Consider the following 17,218-nt stretch of genomic DNA (forward strand, 5'->3'; position numbering starts at 1 on the left):
GAAGGGCTAGCTTTTGGCTATTGAATTGCTATTTGCAATATCCTGTTAGTTATGGAACAACTCTTTTCCCAAAAACTTTAAGAACATTTATGTTTTAAGCCAAGTCATTTTGAATTTCAGTGCTTTTATTTTGCAACTAAATAAGAGCTAAAATTTCGAGCTAGATTTGGGCTCAGTTGTGTGTCCTATATGGTTTTTGAATAAACAAATTAATGTAAGATTACTTGGACTGTTTCAGATCCTATAGCAGTGATACTCAGACCTAAGTGGTTCAGGGGTCAAATTAGCAATCACATTACCCAAGAGAGTCACAGTAATGTGTCATTTATTGTGCTATATTTATATTTAAACAGTATGATGGGGAAATAGTTTTTATTTATATATAAATACTTGGTCAGTCATTTTATTTATTTTTTATATATATAATTATTTTCACAGCAAAATGACTGACCAAGTATTATTTTATCAACTACAATTGGTTAATAACAGTAAAACATTCTGATTGGTTGTTAATTAAATCACAGGGTTTTAATATTATGTGCTGCAAAAAGCCACAGGAGACTCATTAAAAGAGCCTCTTGTGGCTTGTGAGCCTCACTCTGAATATCACTATCCTATAGGAACATTAGTCTATCTATAAAATGTCTATTTTGAAAGCTTGCTTACTTTCACAAGTCCAGAAGAAACTGTCACTCTGCACTTCTGCAGCAAACAAAAAGTAAGTTTGTACATCATGTTGAATGGCCCTGTTACAATTCTTGTTTTGCTTGTTCAGCACTTTAACCCTACAGTTAAAGACTTTTGTATACAAAGTGATTGGAAGCTTAATAATTACTTACCCCATGTTAAGTTTATGTATTGCATAAGACAGATCATTGCTTACCAATGCCAGATTCCTATCACATTAAAGCACAAAGAATTAATTTCCTTAATTTTGAATTGCTTACGTTTTGGGTGATTTGTGTGTAAAAAAATCAAGACAAAACTTTAGGTATATTTCTTTTTCTGAATAGAGAAGTTAAGGAAATTACTTGATAGGAAACTATGAGGAATTGAAATTTTTTAATATGAAAGCCACTGTAGAGAAATCCAATAAATACTTCCTAATCTCAGTGTTCTCTGTATGACCTTTGAAATGCAAACTTGGTGCTATAAAATTGAACACTACTTTTGTTAAACACTATAAACCAAAGTGATTTGTATGTGTACTTCCAGAATAAAGACAATGACACACTCAAGGATCTGTTGAAAGCAAATGTTGAAAAGCCTGTAAAAATGCAAGTGTACAGTAGCAAAACGCTGGAACTGAGAGAAACATCAGTAACTCCCAGTAATATGTGGGGTGGACAGGGCCTGCTGGGAGTGAGTATTCGTTTCTGCAGTTTTGATGGAGCCAATGAAAATGTATGGCATGTATTGGTACGTACAATCTTTTCAAGGTTTCTCTACTGTAAAAAGTCATTGCCTACAACTTATTAACCATATTGCATTTATTGTTAATTTTTAGCTGAAAATAAGTTACAAACATGCACCTGTGGAGTGGGAAGGCTAGCTATTCAGTGCCAAGTAATTTATCTCCAAAGTTACTAAAAAAATGTTGTATAGAGAAACTAGAAATGGTAGGCCAACTTAGGGATGTGGCTCCCACTATTTTTAGACACGGGTTCATCTACATACCTTAGTAGTCACCACAATTACAAGTAAGCAAAGTCACGGAATCGGAAATGTAGGACCGGAAGGGACCCCTGCACTTAGGCAGGACCAAGTAAACCTAGACCATCCCTGGTAGGTGTTTGTCTAACCTGCTCTTAAAAACCTCCAGTGACAGGGATTCCACAACCTCCCATGTCTTGGTAACTTATTCCAGTACATAACTATCCTTACAATTAGGGTATGTCTACACTACCCATGTTACAGCGCAGCCCCAACCGTACTGTGACGTGGGCAGCGTAGACGTGCTTTATTGCTGGGGAGAGCTCTCTCGGTGATAAAAAAAACAAACACCCCGAATGAGCAGTGGTAGCTTTATCGCTGGGAGTTTCTCGGGTCATAGCTTTACTGGAGACCAAGGTGCACCTTTTTAGGATTGGGTTAGACTAAAATATTCATTGGTATCCTTTTTGTATTGACTCAGTGGCTTCATGAGTTGGTTTTGTTGACACCTTCAGCTCCTGAACATTCAGTCCCTTTAATGAATATGTAGCACACTTCTAAGTGCTTGTGGTCTTTTGTGGCAGGACTCTCTCAGATAATGTTCATGTTAGAGGTTTTAATTTTTTTTATTCTATTTGAGATATTTCTTCAGTTTCATTAGGGTTAAAAACAGAATTTCAATTCCTGTTGAAAAGTTCAATGTTCCTAGTTTTTACAAAGTTTTTAAAATTGTCTTAACATTTTGAGATTACACAGAGTTCTTCTTCGGGTTTGGTTCTGCGTAAGCTCGGAAGCTTATCTCTTCCATCAGCGGCAGTCAGACTAATAAAAGATATCACCTCTTCCACCTTGTCCTCAAACTGGAAGAGTTACTAAGTTAATCTTTGAAGAGGTGATTCTTGTTTTGTGAGGAGTTGCTGAAATACTGCATCAATATAAATTTCTATTTTAAAATATTTTCTTAGATAGGTAGTTAAGCAATTGATCTTGCTGTGTTGGTCTGTAACCATTTCCTATTAACATAACAATTGCATTAGGAAGTTATGACATTAGATGCTTACTTTAGACAAAATATTTGTGAATATAGATCTGAAAGAGGTTCATGCACTGTAATAATCTAAAGAATTACAAGAGGTTTTATTTTTGAGTGGAAACATGTTATAAGTAACGTTGTCTGTAAAATATTTCCCAACCATAAATGTTCTTTTACATTTGAAAAATGAAGCTGTAATTGTGTTTATTGAAAGAAACCCACTTTACTCCTAGTTTATGACTGGGATAACACATCCCTATTCATGACCTTTTTGTTCGTTTTTTGTTTTTTGCTCTTAACACCATTTTGAAGTCAGGACTAACTATTTGCAAAAAATGTTGATAGGGATAAAACTTTTTTTGCCCATTGATATTTTATACCGAAGAAGTATTGCTCTGTGATAAGCTTTGTCTATTCAAGTAAATGATGTTTTCCCAGTTGCAGCAATTTCTATTTGAAAATCAAATATGCCTGTGGAAAATTCCATACAACACACAACTACCATTTGACATCCTTCAGTACACATCCTTCATACACATACATACACCTAGACATACGCATCCTTCAATTCATAAAACAAAGGCAAATAGACCAGACTGTCAGGCTGCAGTCCAAGGGTCATAAACAAGCTAACTCCCTCGGCACTTGGCTTGTATCCAGTAATGTTTTCTCAGGTATCATCGTATAACATAGTTGTAGCTACATCCTAAAATTCAATAAAGGTGCAATCTAGTTTGTAATAACCTAACATTGTAAGAATACACTAAACAGTTAATACTATTTTTGCATAAATATTGAGGTCTCCCCAGCACATCCTCCAGCTTGAAGACTGGAGTCAAAACATTTTGTGTGGCAGGGAATAATAGTGACAAATCAGAGATCCATATGTCTGCGGGATATCTTATCAAATCTTATCTTTACATATGTACTGTTGTAGTAGGAATTTTGAATATCTTACAGTATCTTTTAAAACAGGACTAAGTATTTGGAACATTTTACATTTTGTGTGTGTTAATTCCTTTAAACTCAAAGTTTGGGAAGGGTTTTATTACTGTCTTTGCTAATACTTTGAGCATATTTAACTTCTGTAATTTTATATCTTGAAACTAGGAAGTCGAATCAAATTCTCCTGCTGCACTAGCAGGTCTTAGACCACATAGTGACTATGTCATCGGAGCAGATACTGTCATGAATGAGGTAGTATAACTTTTTGAGTTTCATTTACAAGAAGCAGAATACCAGGGCAATATTAATATTAAGCCCAACTTTCTCAGTATCCTGTGCTAATAGACATTCTTTGCCAATTAGTTGGAGGAGCTCTGGCACAGCAAGTCTACATTTCTGAGTACACAGATATAACTTTAGAGTTTAAAAATGCTGTTTAAAATGCCTTCATATAATAAGATGGGATTAGTTTACACTTTTTAAAAATAATTTGAAAGATTTATTAGGAATTAAACAAGTAGTAAAACATAATTTAAACTTTAATTTTTTTATTCTGATTTGAAATCTGAGTTATCGTACCAAATGTAGTAGTTTATCATCTGTTTTCAGTCTGAAAATGTAAATAAACTATTTTATCTGTGGAGTATATTGAAATTTTACATGCACACATGCTCTAAGGCTCTTGTCCTGCAATAAAACACCTCAGAGGTGCCAGGCTCTGCTAGTTCTGCAGTGGAGCCTATGAGATGCCAGTTTCCATGTTTATAGATCCTAAAATTAAAATACTATTTAAAAAAATTAACCAATTTGCAATGTTCCTATTTTTTTTCAGTCTGAAGATCTGTTCTCTCTCATTGAAACACATGAAGGAAAACCATTAAAACTTTATGTGTACAACACAGACACGGATAATTGTCGAGAGGTGATTATTACCCCCAATTCTGCATGGGGTGGAGAAGGCAGGTAAGCTAATTCAACATACCAAATAATAGTTTTGCAGCAGCACCTAGCTCATTCAGGATTAGGGCCCCTCTGTGCTTGATGCTGTAGAAACAGAGGAAAAGGTAATTCCTGTTGCAAAGCGTATTACTGGTAATAAGAAACTGTGTGCAGTGGTGATTTACATACAAATTAGTTTGTAGGAGGGCCCTTGTTTTTTTTGTAGTTACTCAAATTAGCTCATTTAAAAGTTCATAAAACTTTATGAATGCTTAGTGCATTAGACTTGAAATCTTGATACAGTATAATATGCTAAAGCATGTAGTAGGTAGAACAGAAGACTGCAACTGATGTATCTGGGTTGTATTTTCAGCTATATCTTTAACTTACTCTGATTTGGGGCAGGTAATTAAGTTCTGTACCTTATTTCCCTATCTGTAAACCTATTTTATAAGGGTGTGGTTGAGGCTTAGCTATGTTTCTAATAGTTTTTAAATCTTTTGAATACCTGTGGTTTTGTGTAGTGATACTAGTGGTTGGAAGGAGCTATAGAGGTTCAAAGTAATAAGTATAATCTACTAATGAGAGGTTTCAGAGTAACAGCCGTGTTAGTCTGTATTCGCAAAAAGAAAAGGAGTACTTGTGGCACCTTAGAGACTAACCAATTTATTTGAGCATGAGCTTTCGTGAGTCCACAGAAAAATGACATGTACTCTAGTACTTTTCCATATAACAATAGGCTTTATTCTATCTTGAGATTCATTATGACATCTTGAGCCATTTGCAGGTAATTGGCTATGTTTTCTAATAGCTATTTGCTTATGGTATATTGTAAACCAGTCCTCCAAAGGAAGTTATAGAAGCCTCATTAGTTGTCACTTAAAACTGGATTACACAAAGGAAGCCCTTGGAAAAAATACTGTAGGGGGAACAATCCTGTAGTCGCAAGGGAATAGACTAATCTAATAAGTCTCTTCAATAAGTGCCTACAGCTCTGTTGGTGGACACACTTCTGTGTCTCGCTGTAGTTCAAGACACCATTCTTGTGGTTTTTGGGAATCCGAGAACTGAGTCCTTTTCACATTAGGCAAGGTTGTTCTGTGCTGTTTGTTTAGTGTAGGGTCCGTGGTGATGGTGGCTTATGCATGTACCAAGGTCAGACTGGTCTGTTCCTGTCTAACCTTTAAATGTTCATATTTTAAAAGCCTAGGTTGTGGCATTGGCTATGGGTATTTACATCGGATACCTACACGTCCATTTGAAGAGGGAAAGAAAATTTCTCTCCCTGGGCAATTGCATAGTGCACCCATCAGTCCACTCAAAGATGGATTTACAGAGGTAAGTTGTAATCTCTTTTGTGCTTGATAAAATAACTGTGAAAGTATAACTAACATTTGTTTTCATTGTTGTGGATTCCAGTGAAACATAACTACTAACACTAACTTCTCATTTTTGTAAGGTTCAACTGTCTTCAGTTAATCCCCCATCCACATTACCACCTGGAACAACAGGAATTGAACAGGGTCTGTCAGGACTGTCCATTAGTTCAACCCCTACTACGGTCAGTAGTGTTCTCAGTACAGGTATGTATAAAATAAGAACAACCTCACTTGTGAAATGCATTCATAATTTATTGACTTCTGTAATTCAGAAAGATGGATTTGTCAGTTAACTTCACAAAGAGAAAACATGTTTGTAGAAATGCATATGATTTCCAGAGTTCACTTCTTCCCTTTGCCTCTTCCAAAAACATTTCCCAAAAACTAGGACTTAGTATATTTCACATCATAGCCCAATGGTAAAATGTACTTTCACTCTAAGGTGAGTGTCTCCTAACCTGTTAACACCAGGGTTCAAAATTACTGATAGCAAAACCTTATAAACATGGCATAAAATGCTAATGGAGAAACACTGAATCCCTATAAGTAGGGCCCTACCAAATTCATGCTATGAAAAACACATCATGGACCATGAAATCTGGTCTTCTGTGCTTTTACCTTGTACTATACAGATTTCACAGGGGAGACCAACGTTTCTCAAATTGAGGGTCCTAACTTAAAAGGGAGTTGCAGGTGGGGTCACTTCTATACTGCCTTCAGAGCTGGGCGGCCAGAGAGTGGCGACTATTGGCCAGGTGCCCAGCTCTGAAGGCAGCGCCCCGCCAGCAGAGTGCAGAAGTAAGGGTGGCAATACCATACCATGTCACCCTTACTTCTGCACTGCTGCCTTCAGAGCTGGGTGGGTGGAGAGTGCTGGCTGCTGACTGGGGGTCCAGCTCTGCAGGTAGCAGTGCAGAAGTCAGGGTGGCAATACCATACCAGGCCATCCTTACTTCTGTGCTGTTGCTGGCGGCGGCTCTGCCTTCAGAGCTGGGATCCCAGCCAGTAGCCACTGCTCTCCAGCTACCAAGCTCTGAAGGCAGCTCCACCACCAGCAACAGCACAGAAGTAAGGGTCGCAGTACCACAAACCCCCCACCCCCCAATAATCTTGTGACCCACAATACTGTGAAATTTTAAATAGCTGAAATCATGAAATTTATTTTTTTTTTTAAATCCTATGACCTAACCTATAAGTTCCTCTTTGAGATACTGTGTGAGGAAGTGTGTTGGAATGTTGCATACTTGGACATATTTGAAATGATGGTATATACTTACATGAATCTTTCATTAGGTGTCCCAACAGTACCATTATTGCCACCACAAGTAAATCAGTCCCTCAGTTCAGTGCCACCAGTTAACCCAGCAACTACATTGCCAGGTGAGTAGTGAAAATTTTGAGCAAGCTCAAACATTTTAGAAACAAAATAACACAAGATAATATAGAACAATAGGGAGAAAGAGGAGGTTTGTATTTTTTGGCCCCATTCTTTAGAAAATTGTTTATCCATGTATGTCCATTTCTGTCATTTTGTTTAACTGGAATGTAGGAGTAATTTGTCCCTTTCGTTGTCATAATGTGTTCTAACAGCATTAAGGTGTAATGGTGTTCTAAGGATAGTTAAGTACTGGAATAGGTTACCCAGGGAGGTTGTGGAATTTCTGTCATTGGAGGTTTTAAGGACAGTTTAGACAAACACCTTTCACGGAAGATCTAGGTTTACTTGGTCCTGCCTTGGCATGAGTGGATGGATGAAATTATGTCTGATGTCCCTTCCAGCCCTACATTTCTATATCTAGATAAACCATACTTGCTGTTCACTTAGAACATATTTTTTCTTCAGCACTTATAATTGTGCTAGACCCATAACAGGAAAAAATAATTTGTGTGGCCTTTGCCTCAAACACCATACAATCAAATTTTTAGATGTGATGTGACCGATAGGAAGGAGAAGGTACATGTGCTCAACTTAATGATTCAATTACGTTTTTTAAATGTTGATTCTCTAGAAAACTGTGTAACAAGGCTGCCTTGGTCCTGCTTCTGTCTCAGTCCACAAATTTTGCGGAGACCCTTTTGCTGGTTCAGTACCCTGTGTAGTTTATTTACAGTTGCATCCCACCATCCTCACAGCATACCTAAGACCTTTCCCAAGCAGAGGAGCTTAATCTCTCCGTCCTCCTTCCTGTGCCTAGTTGTGGGGTCTTGCCTAATAGCTTAATTGGCCTTTCTGCCCTGCTGGGCCCACAAATGAGGTGCAGCCTTGTATAGTCAGCTCCAATCTGCTTTACCTGAATGGGGCTGCTGTGAAGAGTGCTAACTCAGGCCTTTGTACCTAGCACTCTGTCACACTGTGGAACAGAGTTTTGAGGCGTAATCTAAATAAAGAGGAGGTAGTGGGTTGGCAAACTGGGACTGGACTCTCAAATATCTGAAAATCCCCCAATTTGGTAATATCTGCATTTTCAGGGAACAGTTATATCTACAGTAAATGTTGGTGAAATCCTAGCCTTGTTGAAACAAATGAGAGTTTTGCCATTGAGTTCAGTGGGGTCAGGAGTTCATCCTAATTTGATTTTTCACTGCAGTTTGACATTTGGAGTAAAAATAAAATATAATCAACCCATCATTAAATTTCTGTGGTCTGAAATATACCTAATGCATATTACGTTACAGTGGAACTGAGATGTTAAGGCCTATATATGCACATGAATATGAAGTTGGTTAGGGATGAAACACACAGAATCACAGAAATGTAGAGCTGGAAGGGACCTCGACAGATCGTCTAGTCCATCCTGCTGCACTGAGGTGGGACCAAATGTACTAAAACCACCCCTGATAGGTGTTTGTCTAACCTGTTCTTAAAAATCTCCAGTGATGGTGATTCCACAACCTTCCTTGGTAACCTGTTCCAGTGTTTAAACCTTAAACTATCCTTATAGTTTGAAAGTTTATTTTCTAACATCTATCCTAAACGTACCTTGCTGCAGATTAAGCCCATTCTACTTGTACTGTTTTCAGTGGATGTACAGAACAGTTGATCGTAGTTATCTTCATAGCATCCCTTAAATGTATTCAAAGACTTATCAGGTCTCCCCTTCTTTTCTCAAGACTAAACAAGCCCAGTGTTGTTTTTGTTTTTTAAACCCTTTCCTCCTAGGTAAGGTTTTCTTACCCTTATATCATTTTTGTTGCTGTCCTCTGGACTCTCAAACTTGTCTACATCTTTCTTGGTGTGGCATCCAGAACTGGACTCAGTACTCCGGCTGAGGTCTCCCCAGTGCTGAGCAGAGTGGGACAATTACCTCCTATACTGGACTTCTGTTAATACACCCTAGAATATTAGCCTTTTTTTGCAACTGCAACATGGTGTTAGCTCATTCAATTTGCAATCCACTATAATCCCCCAGATCCTTTTTCTGCGATATTACTGCCAAGACAGTTATTCCCAATTTTGTATTTATGCATTCTTAAGTGTAACACTTTATTGAATTTCATCTTGATGATTTCAGACCACTTCTCCAGTTTATCAAGGTTATTTTGAATTATAATCCTGTTCTCCAAAGTGATAGCAACTCCAGGTGTCATCCACAAATTTTTATAAGCATATCATCCACTTCACTATCTAAGTCATTGATGAAAATATTGAATAGTACTGAACTTAGGACAGGCCTCTGCAGGACTCCAGTAGATATATCCTCCCAGTCTGATGATAAACCATTGACAAATACTTTTTAATTTTTTTTTTTCCTAATCAGTTATGCACCTACTTTATAGCATTTTAATCTAGGCCATTTTCTTTAGTTTGCTTGAATGTTTTGTGGAACTGTGTCAGAAACCTTATTAAAAATCAAGATACCATGTCCACTGCTTCCTCCTACCCACTAGGCCAGTAACCCTGTCAAAGAAGGAAATCAGATTGGTTTAGCATGATTTGTTGACCAATCCATGTAGGCTATTACTTATCACTCTATTATCCTCTAGGTGCTCATAAATTGATTAACAATAGACTCTATTATCTTTCCAAATATCGAACGTAAGCTGACTAGTCTATAATTCTCCAGGTCCTCTTTGTTCCCCCTTTTTAAAGATAGGTACTGCTTGCCCTTCTCCAGTCCTCTGGGACTTCACCTGTCTTCCATGAGTTAATTGCTAATGGTTCCATGATGGCATCAACTAGTTCCTTAGGTACCCTAGGGTGAATTTCATCAAGCCCTGGCAACTTGAATACATCTAAATATTGTTTAACCTGTTCTTTCCCTATTCTGATTTGTGTCCCTTCCTTCTTGCTGTTAATATTATGTTAAGCGTCTGGTTACAATTAACTTCTTTAGTGAAGACGGAAGCAAAATAGACACTTAATACCTCAGCCTTATTTATGTCATTTGTTAGCTTTCCTTTCCCTCTTAAGTAGTAGATCTACACTTTCCTTTGTCCTTCTTACTCCTAATGCATTTATAGAACCTCTTCTTATTGCCTTATGTTCTTTGCTAGGTATAACTCATTTTGGGCCTTGGCCTTTCTGATTTTGTCCCCATAATAGCACGCACACACAAGGCATAGATCTGGAGGTCATCTTGATGTAAAAATAGCTGTCTATTTGAATGTGTGTGCAATACAAGAAAGAACATGGAAATTAATAGAGGTTCATTGCTAAGTCATTTAGTCCATCCCCTGCCAATGAAGGATTAATCTCTAATGTATATCTGGTAGTGTATTGTCCAGTCTAGTCTCAAGCAATGGGATTTTCACAGCCTAATAGAGCTTACTGCCAGGAAAAAAAATTAGGAGATATCAGGAAAGGATACCTATCTTAACTTCTTCTCCTTCTTAATTATACCCTCATGTCCCAACTAAATGATTCTCATTCTCTCTCTCCTTGATATTTACATCCTTCAAATATTTTTAGACTAAAATCACACTATACTTCAGCTATTAATTAGCCTATATACATTTAATTCTTAATATTTCAATCAATCTGGCAGCGCCTAATCTTTTGGTGAACTCTCAGTACATCTTGGAGGTCTTGCAGGACTAGTTTCTGCAAGACCCAAAGACTGAGGGTTTTACTTCTGTTGGGTATTTAGATGTCCACTGAATAGCTAGTGGAGCTGGAAGCTGCTCTCAGCAGACTTCATTTCTCCCCACCACAAACAGTGCTGCATGACTGCCTTAGCTACATTTCAGGGAAAAGGGGCAGAGCAAGAGGCCCTTGCCCAGGAAGGAGACAGCTACCCTATAGCCCAGTCGGGCTCTCCTTTTTGGAGAGAAGCAAATCTGTGGGGTGGGCTTAAGAGCTCTCTTGTGACTGCTATGCTCCACTGGCTTAAGTGTCAGATATGTTTGACATATTAACTGCACTATTTTGCAACACATTATGTATGGTTAGACTAAAGTTACATAAGTATATTTACACTGGATTAATTTAGTATTCATATTAATACTCTGCACATAGTTTATCATAAGATTATCAATCTAGAACAATGGGTGGTAGCCAACTATTTTTGCATTTGGATCAGTTTAAAGTTTCTAACAGCAGTTTAGATAATAGCCTATTAAATTTTGCTAAAAGATGGCATTGTCAATCTACCATAAAATGTTTAGTGATGATTCCATTATCTCTCTAAATTGTTGAGAGTTCCTATATTTCACAGGCTTACTAGCTCAGTTTCCATAATGTATTATTTTAGACTGGTGTGGAAACTCTTGCTACATACCCTGTGAATAAAGTAATGTTTTATTCACTGAGATTAATGAAACACTGAATCTTTATGTGCCAAAATCGTTCTATTGTAGGTTTGACAGACAATGCAAGTCTTATGTAGAATTTCTCTATATATTTCCTACTAACTGGTACAGGATACATAGGATTACTTAATGTACTTTGCATGCTAATATAACTGAAATATTGGAAATTTAGTAAAGTTTTAAAAAAATTAACCCAAAACTCTTGGAGGCAGATTTGCCAGTGTGGGAAGAAAATACAGTAGAGTTAAGTATGTGTGTGAAGTGGTAATGTCAGGAAATTCTAAATTCCTGTACCACAAGGTTAAAATGTCAAACTACTAGGAAGTTTAGCTTTCATTAAAGCGTGAACATTTCCCTGCCAACTCTGGGCAATATGAATGTGGTTTTGAAATCCCCAGGGAAACTGTTCACTTCTTTGATTTACAGTTTCACTACTACAAGTATAGATGTTTAAAGCCTTTTTAGTAGCTAAGGGTGGGCTTCTGGGTACAGTTAAGAGTTTCCCAGATAAATATTCACACTAGTCTTAGCTTTCAGTCTAAAGATAAGCTCTCTTTGTGAATCAGTGTGCCATTATTTTACTGCTGACCTACTTATTAATCTTAACTATTTATTGGGCTAGTTCTGTTTTGAATCTGTTGATTTTTGCTTTTAAATAAGATCCAACAAAAAAATTTATTTTACAATATTCTATTAATGTTGTGACACAAAAGGTTTATTTCAGGATTAGTCCTCATTAACCTAAACCCTGTGTACACACTTAAGAAGAAAGAGGTGGTCCGTGCTCCATAGAGCAGTGGTCTCCAAAGGGGGCTGCGTGCACCCCAGGGGATGCGCCAGAGGATCCCAGGGGTGTGCGGCAGGAGGAGAGCCACCGGATGGCACTCTGCTGGTTTTTTTTTCTTCGGCGGCAGCTCTGCACGCCTGTAGCAGGTCTTCCCTTCCAGTGGCACACCTGCGGCAGGTCTTTCCTCCTCCTTTCTTCAGCGGCACCATGGGGGTGCGCAATCCAAAAACTTTGGAGACCACTGCCATAGAGGATCAATTTAAAAAAAAAAAAAGGGAAAGTGGGGGAGGAAACAGGATATACCTGTTGGCAGAATAATATCTTAATTCCACACTTGTATTGCATTTTATAACCCTTGCCTGACTTTGAAAATAACTTTAAAACTTGCCCTTATTTCTGTATATTTTTTGTCCTTAACCTTAGCCTTTTCTATTTGTGTTTATAACTAACATTTTTGCTTGTTTTGTTTTAGCCTTGATTTTCCTGTTTTTATTTGTCACTTAAAAAAAAAATAAAAAACCCTTTCCCTTCATTATTGCTAATCCTATGGAAGATGCTCATTACTATGATAGTAAAAATAGAATTAGCTGGGAAATGGGATTTTTCTAGCCCTAACTCTTGTGATTACTATGTATAGGTAAATCCCTTCCATCATCATTTTAAGATCAAAAGAGAAGCTTATTCACTTTCCCATTTGTAAAAAGAACCACCAACTTGAAGTATAGTGTGAGCCAGTGATATGCAAGTTCTGTCTGGAACAGTTTTTCAGCTGGCTAGGTGTAGCTCTTGAAATTGAGGTTTTGTATTTGTTTTTTAGGTCTGATGTCATTACCAACTGGACTTCCTAACCTGACCAGTCTTTCCAGTCTGAATTTACCTGCACCACCCATCATTCCTGGTGCTGGATTGTCAGAAATCCTACATCCTGGTATGTTTACAAATGTAAATATTACAGTAACTGGTTTCTGAAGATCTTAGACCACACTGTTTCCTTGATACGACCCATTCATTACTAACTCCATGTTGTGCTCTATGGTTCATTCATGAAGAGGGTGGTTGATTCTGTTGCCAGAGCTGCAATGGAATGGTGCTCTCATTAGTGACCTCTTCTGCTCAGTCAAGGAATGTGTCAAAATAATCCAATCTAGTCCTCCCTGTCTTAGATTTATGTTGTTTCCTCATTACCCCCATCAGATTTAGGGCTTCATAAAGACTTTCAAAAGATGTTCCTTTGTGCTAAAAATTAGAGGGAGTATATAGCTTTTTGGGGAGGCTTAGTGAAATGCACAGTTCATATTTTCTGTGTGCCAGCCAAGAAGATTGAGAAGTCAGAATAAGTATCAGAAATACTAAATTTATGATACTGAATACAACTGCTGAAAAATACACATTGAGCAAGCAAAAAGTGGAACAAGGCTTCTGTGGGCATTGGCAGTTTTAGGATGTGCTGGAAAACATCCAGGCTGTAGTAGAAATAAATACATTAAAAGCATTGTCTCGAGGCTGTAGCTGCCTCTTGTACATGTCAGCAGGCCAACACAAGTTCCATTATTGTTAACCTTTTTAAGGAATGCTTGATGATCTAGTTGAGGAGGATTGTTTGGCTTTCAAAACATTTAAAGCTTTAAAACTAGCTGTTTCTGAGTTATCGTTGTTTAAAAGTCCTGATCATGTTCCCACTAAACTCAATAGGAGCAGAAGAAATCCCATAGTGACTAGGGGAACAAAGAGGCTTGGCAGACTCATAGTTCTAGTGTAGATCAAACTGATCACATGGCATCCTGGGGAAAACTTTAAAAGAAGTATAAGTGAATGGTGTGTGATTTGTTGCTTTTTTTTTAAATTTCTAGGTTTGCCACCACTTCCTTCCTTTCCACCTCTAAATCTATCTGGAATAACTCCTCTCCCAATGCCACCTGAGTTTCTTGCACAATTTCCTTTGGTCACAGAGGTATCTACTCCACCTACAGATCTGCTTCCCCATAGCACAACTGTAAGCGTAGAACAAACCTCTGCACTCACCTTGGATACTGCTGTCCCCCCCTCTAAGGCAACTCCTGTTGATGACAGATCAAATGAATCTTCTACAGTAAATGAAAAACCATCCACGGTCACAGCTGTTCATACTTCAGAATCATCATAACTTCAAATCATTCTGTTGGAGTGTCTTGGTAAATTTAGCCATGGAAAGCATATTTGAAGACGCAAACTACCATTAATTTCATATTCGTTTGTACTTTATCTGTAGGAGTCCTGTAAATAATACTGAGGATAAAAGATAAATAAAAGGAAATGGGATTCATACTGTGTGCTGAATGGGTGGGAGGGGAAGAAAAAGGCTTGTATTTAAACAACCAAAAAGAAGCATCATGGTAGTGAAACAGACTTCCACTGCCAAACTTGCAGGTTTAACAGGCTGACAGTCTGCTAGCCTCCCCAACTTTTGCTTCTGTTAGAAATGAACTAGGTGTGTGAGACAATTACATACCAGATTTCTTGTTCTTTACAAGTATGGAAATCTTGTGGCTATGGGGGCGGGGGGGGAGTGTTTACTTTTGTTTTAGTTGTAAATTTTAGCATTACAAAACTTCCAACTTAAAATATTTTATTAAAGTTACCGAATGGTCTGTCAATTGAGCATCTTTTTATTCAGCTTGTGTACAGATCTTTATCTTAATCTTTTAAGAAAAAATAGTCAGGCAACACTTTGTAACTGCTGCTGGATTGCTTTACACCCCCACTGTATAATGGTCTTTAGAAGAAAATGAATGTTAAATGTTGCACAGTTTTAAACCAGAAGGTGGCACTTGGACTATGACTATTGTAAGAAAAGTTACATAGAGGAAAACATACATACAGCAATAAAGTCCTGGAATTTTATTGTGAGACACAAATAGCACAATATTTTTGTTCAGTGTATAAGATGTGACAACCTTGTGTTCACTTTTCAGTGACTTTTTTCCCTACCCTAGAGAAAATAGTCTTTGTCACCGAAAAGGATGGGAGGCATGACCTAGTATTAGTGGTGCATTTGACACTGGTAAGTCTCCTCTCAGTGATGTCTGTGGCACAGGCTTGCATTTCAGTTGCTTCTCAGGATGAAGGGGAGTGTTTTGACTCTGCTACATCAATAAAGTGCTTTACAAAATGTAGTAGGGTTTCTTCATCTACTGTTGAAATGCAAATCTTTCCTTGTCATTGTGCAATAGCTGGCATCTTCACATACATCAAGGGCTTCAGTTTCCTTTTTCTACAAGTATTATATTCGTATTGCTCAAAGGTGGTCCTCAGGGTGGGGATATTTTGAGTGATTTGCACTTGAACAGGACACACTGAAAGTCTGCCTGATCTAGTCAGGCTGCCTAGGACTGAGAATCACCTTATTACACCCTTCCCCACCACCAGCAAGGGAAGACTTGCTGGTGCTTAACTGGGTGGCAGCTCAACAGTCTTCTCAGACCTAAGCCAACTCCCTTAGCAGTGCAGGTTAAAAATAGATGCACGCTGAGCCCTGTCGAAGGATCGCTATGACAACTTTTTTTTTTAAGAGACTTTTGTAAAGAGTTGCTGTTACAGCACACTGAACCCTTTGCCCATTGGCATTGAGGGGTTTTAGTGGTCACAAGCGAGGTGGATTTTTGTCTTTTCACTAATAGCTCTGTAAGAGTGCACCCAAACACACTTTTGCAGCAGGAATGGGGATCTCAGCGCTTGTGCTTATAGTCCCCTTTGTGATGAGCTAATCCCTGTCTCTGCTTACAAAATAAATCATTTTAAAAAATATCAAGGAAGAATTCTTTCAGCCAGAAGCTACCTTTGTCAAACTGAAAGCATGAAACTGACATACCTTGCCCTGTCCCCTCCCCTGTGGTAGTGAAGATTACAGCATACTTGCAGTACTTCCCATTCCATCTCCTTGCACTGAAGTTGAGGCTCTGCCCACAGTGTTTGAATTACTGGAGCTAACATTTTTCCTTACTCCCACTCACATGTACAAAGGGTGATATTGCAGGCAGATCAGAAAACTTGAACCTCACTGCCGTTCTTCCCTCCTATGCCTTTGCAGCAGGGCACAGCACCATTCATGACTATAAAAAAAACTAAGCAAACAAGTCTATAGAAGCTGGATCCAGAAAAGGACTTCAACACCTAAAGTGGCAGTTCAGCATTTAGGTAGCACAGATTCCCCCAAAGCTGCTGCCTAACCTGCCAGCGAGCATGCATACTGCTACTTTCAATCTCATCAGGTTGCCCTTACCCAAGGGCTTAATTCTGTGGCCTATGTTCTCAGAGTACACTTAACCTTCCCCAAAAACCAGCTGGAGGAACAGGCAGCATCCCCTTAAATTTATCTGGTTAGAGGGCTCATCTGAGATGGGGGAGATCTTGGTTCAATTCCCCCTTGCACCGGAGATGGGAGTCTCTTGTATGTATTTTGATGGAATAAATGGGCCCAAAGAGTCAGATGTGCTAACATGACTCTGTCACATGTCCACTACTAAACAATGTTGAACTATGTTTGGTATACAGAGACCTCAGCTGCTTTGGACCCTGATGAACACTATGCAAAACTCTTTACTAAATGTAGGGGAAAACTAAAATTTCACCTGCTTTAAGTAAAGCTTTCATTTTAACAATATGCCTGGTTCAAGAGAGAGTTTTGAAGAAACTACCATTCCCCTCCAGTTACATCGTCTCCTGGATGCTAATAACTGAGAGGCCTCCCTCCTAGAT

The 17,218-nt window shown here is 38.3% G+C and overlaps 1 protein-coding gene across 2 annotated transcripts in view; it reads left to right on the forward strand.

Annotated features, from left to right (window-relative positions):
* GORASP2 (golgi reassembly stacking protein 2) overlaps positions 1–16,267 on the forward strand; it is a 36,296-nt gene extending 20,029 nt beyond the window's left edge. The window contains exons 1-9 of one of the 2 annotated variants that reach the window (XM_077829495.1): positions 477–718; positions 1,216–1,419; positions 3,797–3,883; positions 4,464–4,594; positions 5,776–5,908; positions 6,030–6,153; positions 7,243–7,329; positions 13,302–13,412; positions 14,335–16,267. In XM_077829495.1, coding sequence (XP_077685621.1) covers positions 1,276–1,419; positions 3,797–3,883; positions 4,464–4,594; positions 5,776–5,908; positions 6,030–6,153; positions 7,243–7,329; positions 13,302–13,412; positions 14,335–14,627 — 1,110 coding nt within the window. In that variant the 5' untranslated portion in view covers positions 477–718; positions 1,216–1,275 and the 3' untranslated portion in view covers positions 14,628–16,267. Of the gene's footprint in view, positions 1–476; positions 719–1,215; positions 1,420–3,796; positions 3,884–4,463; positions 4,595–5,775; positions 5,909–6,029; positions 6,154–7,242; positions 7,330–13,301; positions 13,413–14,334 lie in introns of those variants that run through there. The other variant, XM_077829494.1, reaches the window with a different exon arrangement.
* The last annotated feature ends 951 nt before the right edge of the window (positions 16,268–17,218 follow it).

This window comes from Eretmochelys imbricata, chromosome 11, assembly GCF_965152235.1.
Source record: "Eretmochelys imbricata isolate rEreImb1 chromosome 11, rEreImb1.hap1, whole genome shotgun sequence".
Taxonomy (NCBI): Eukaryota; Metazoa; Chordata; order Testudines; family Cheloniidae; genus Eretmochelys; species Eretmochelys imbricata.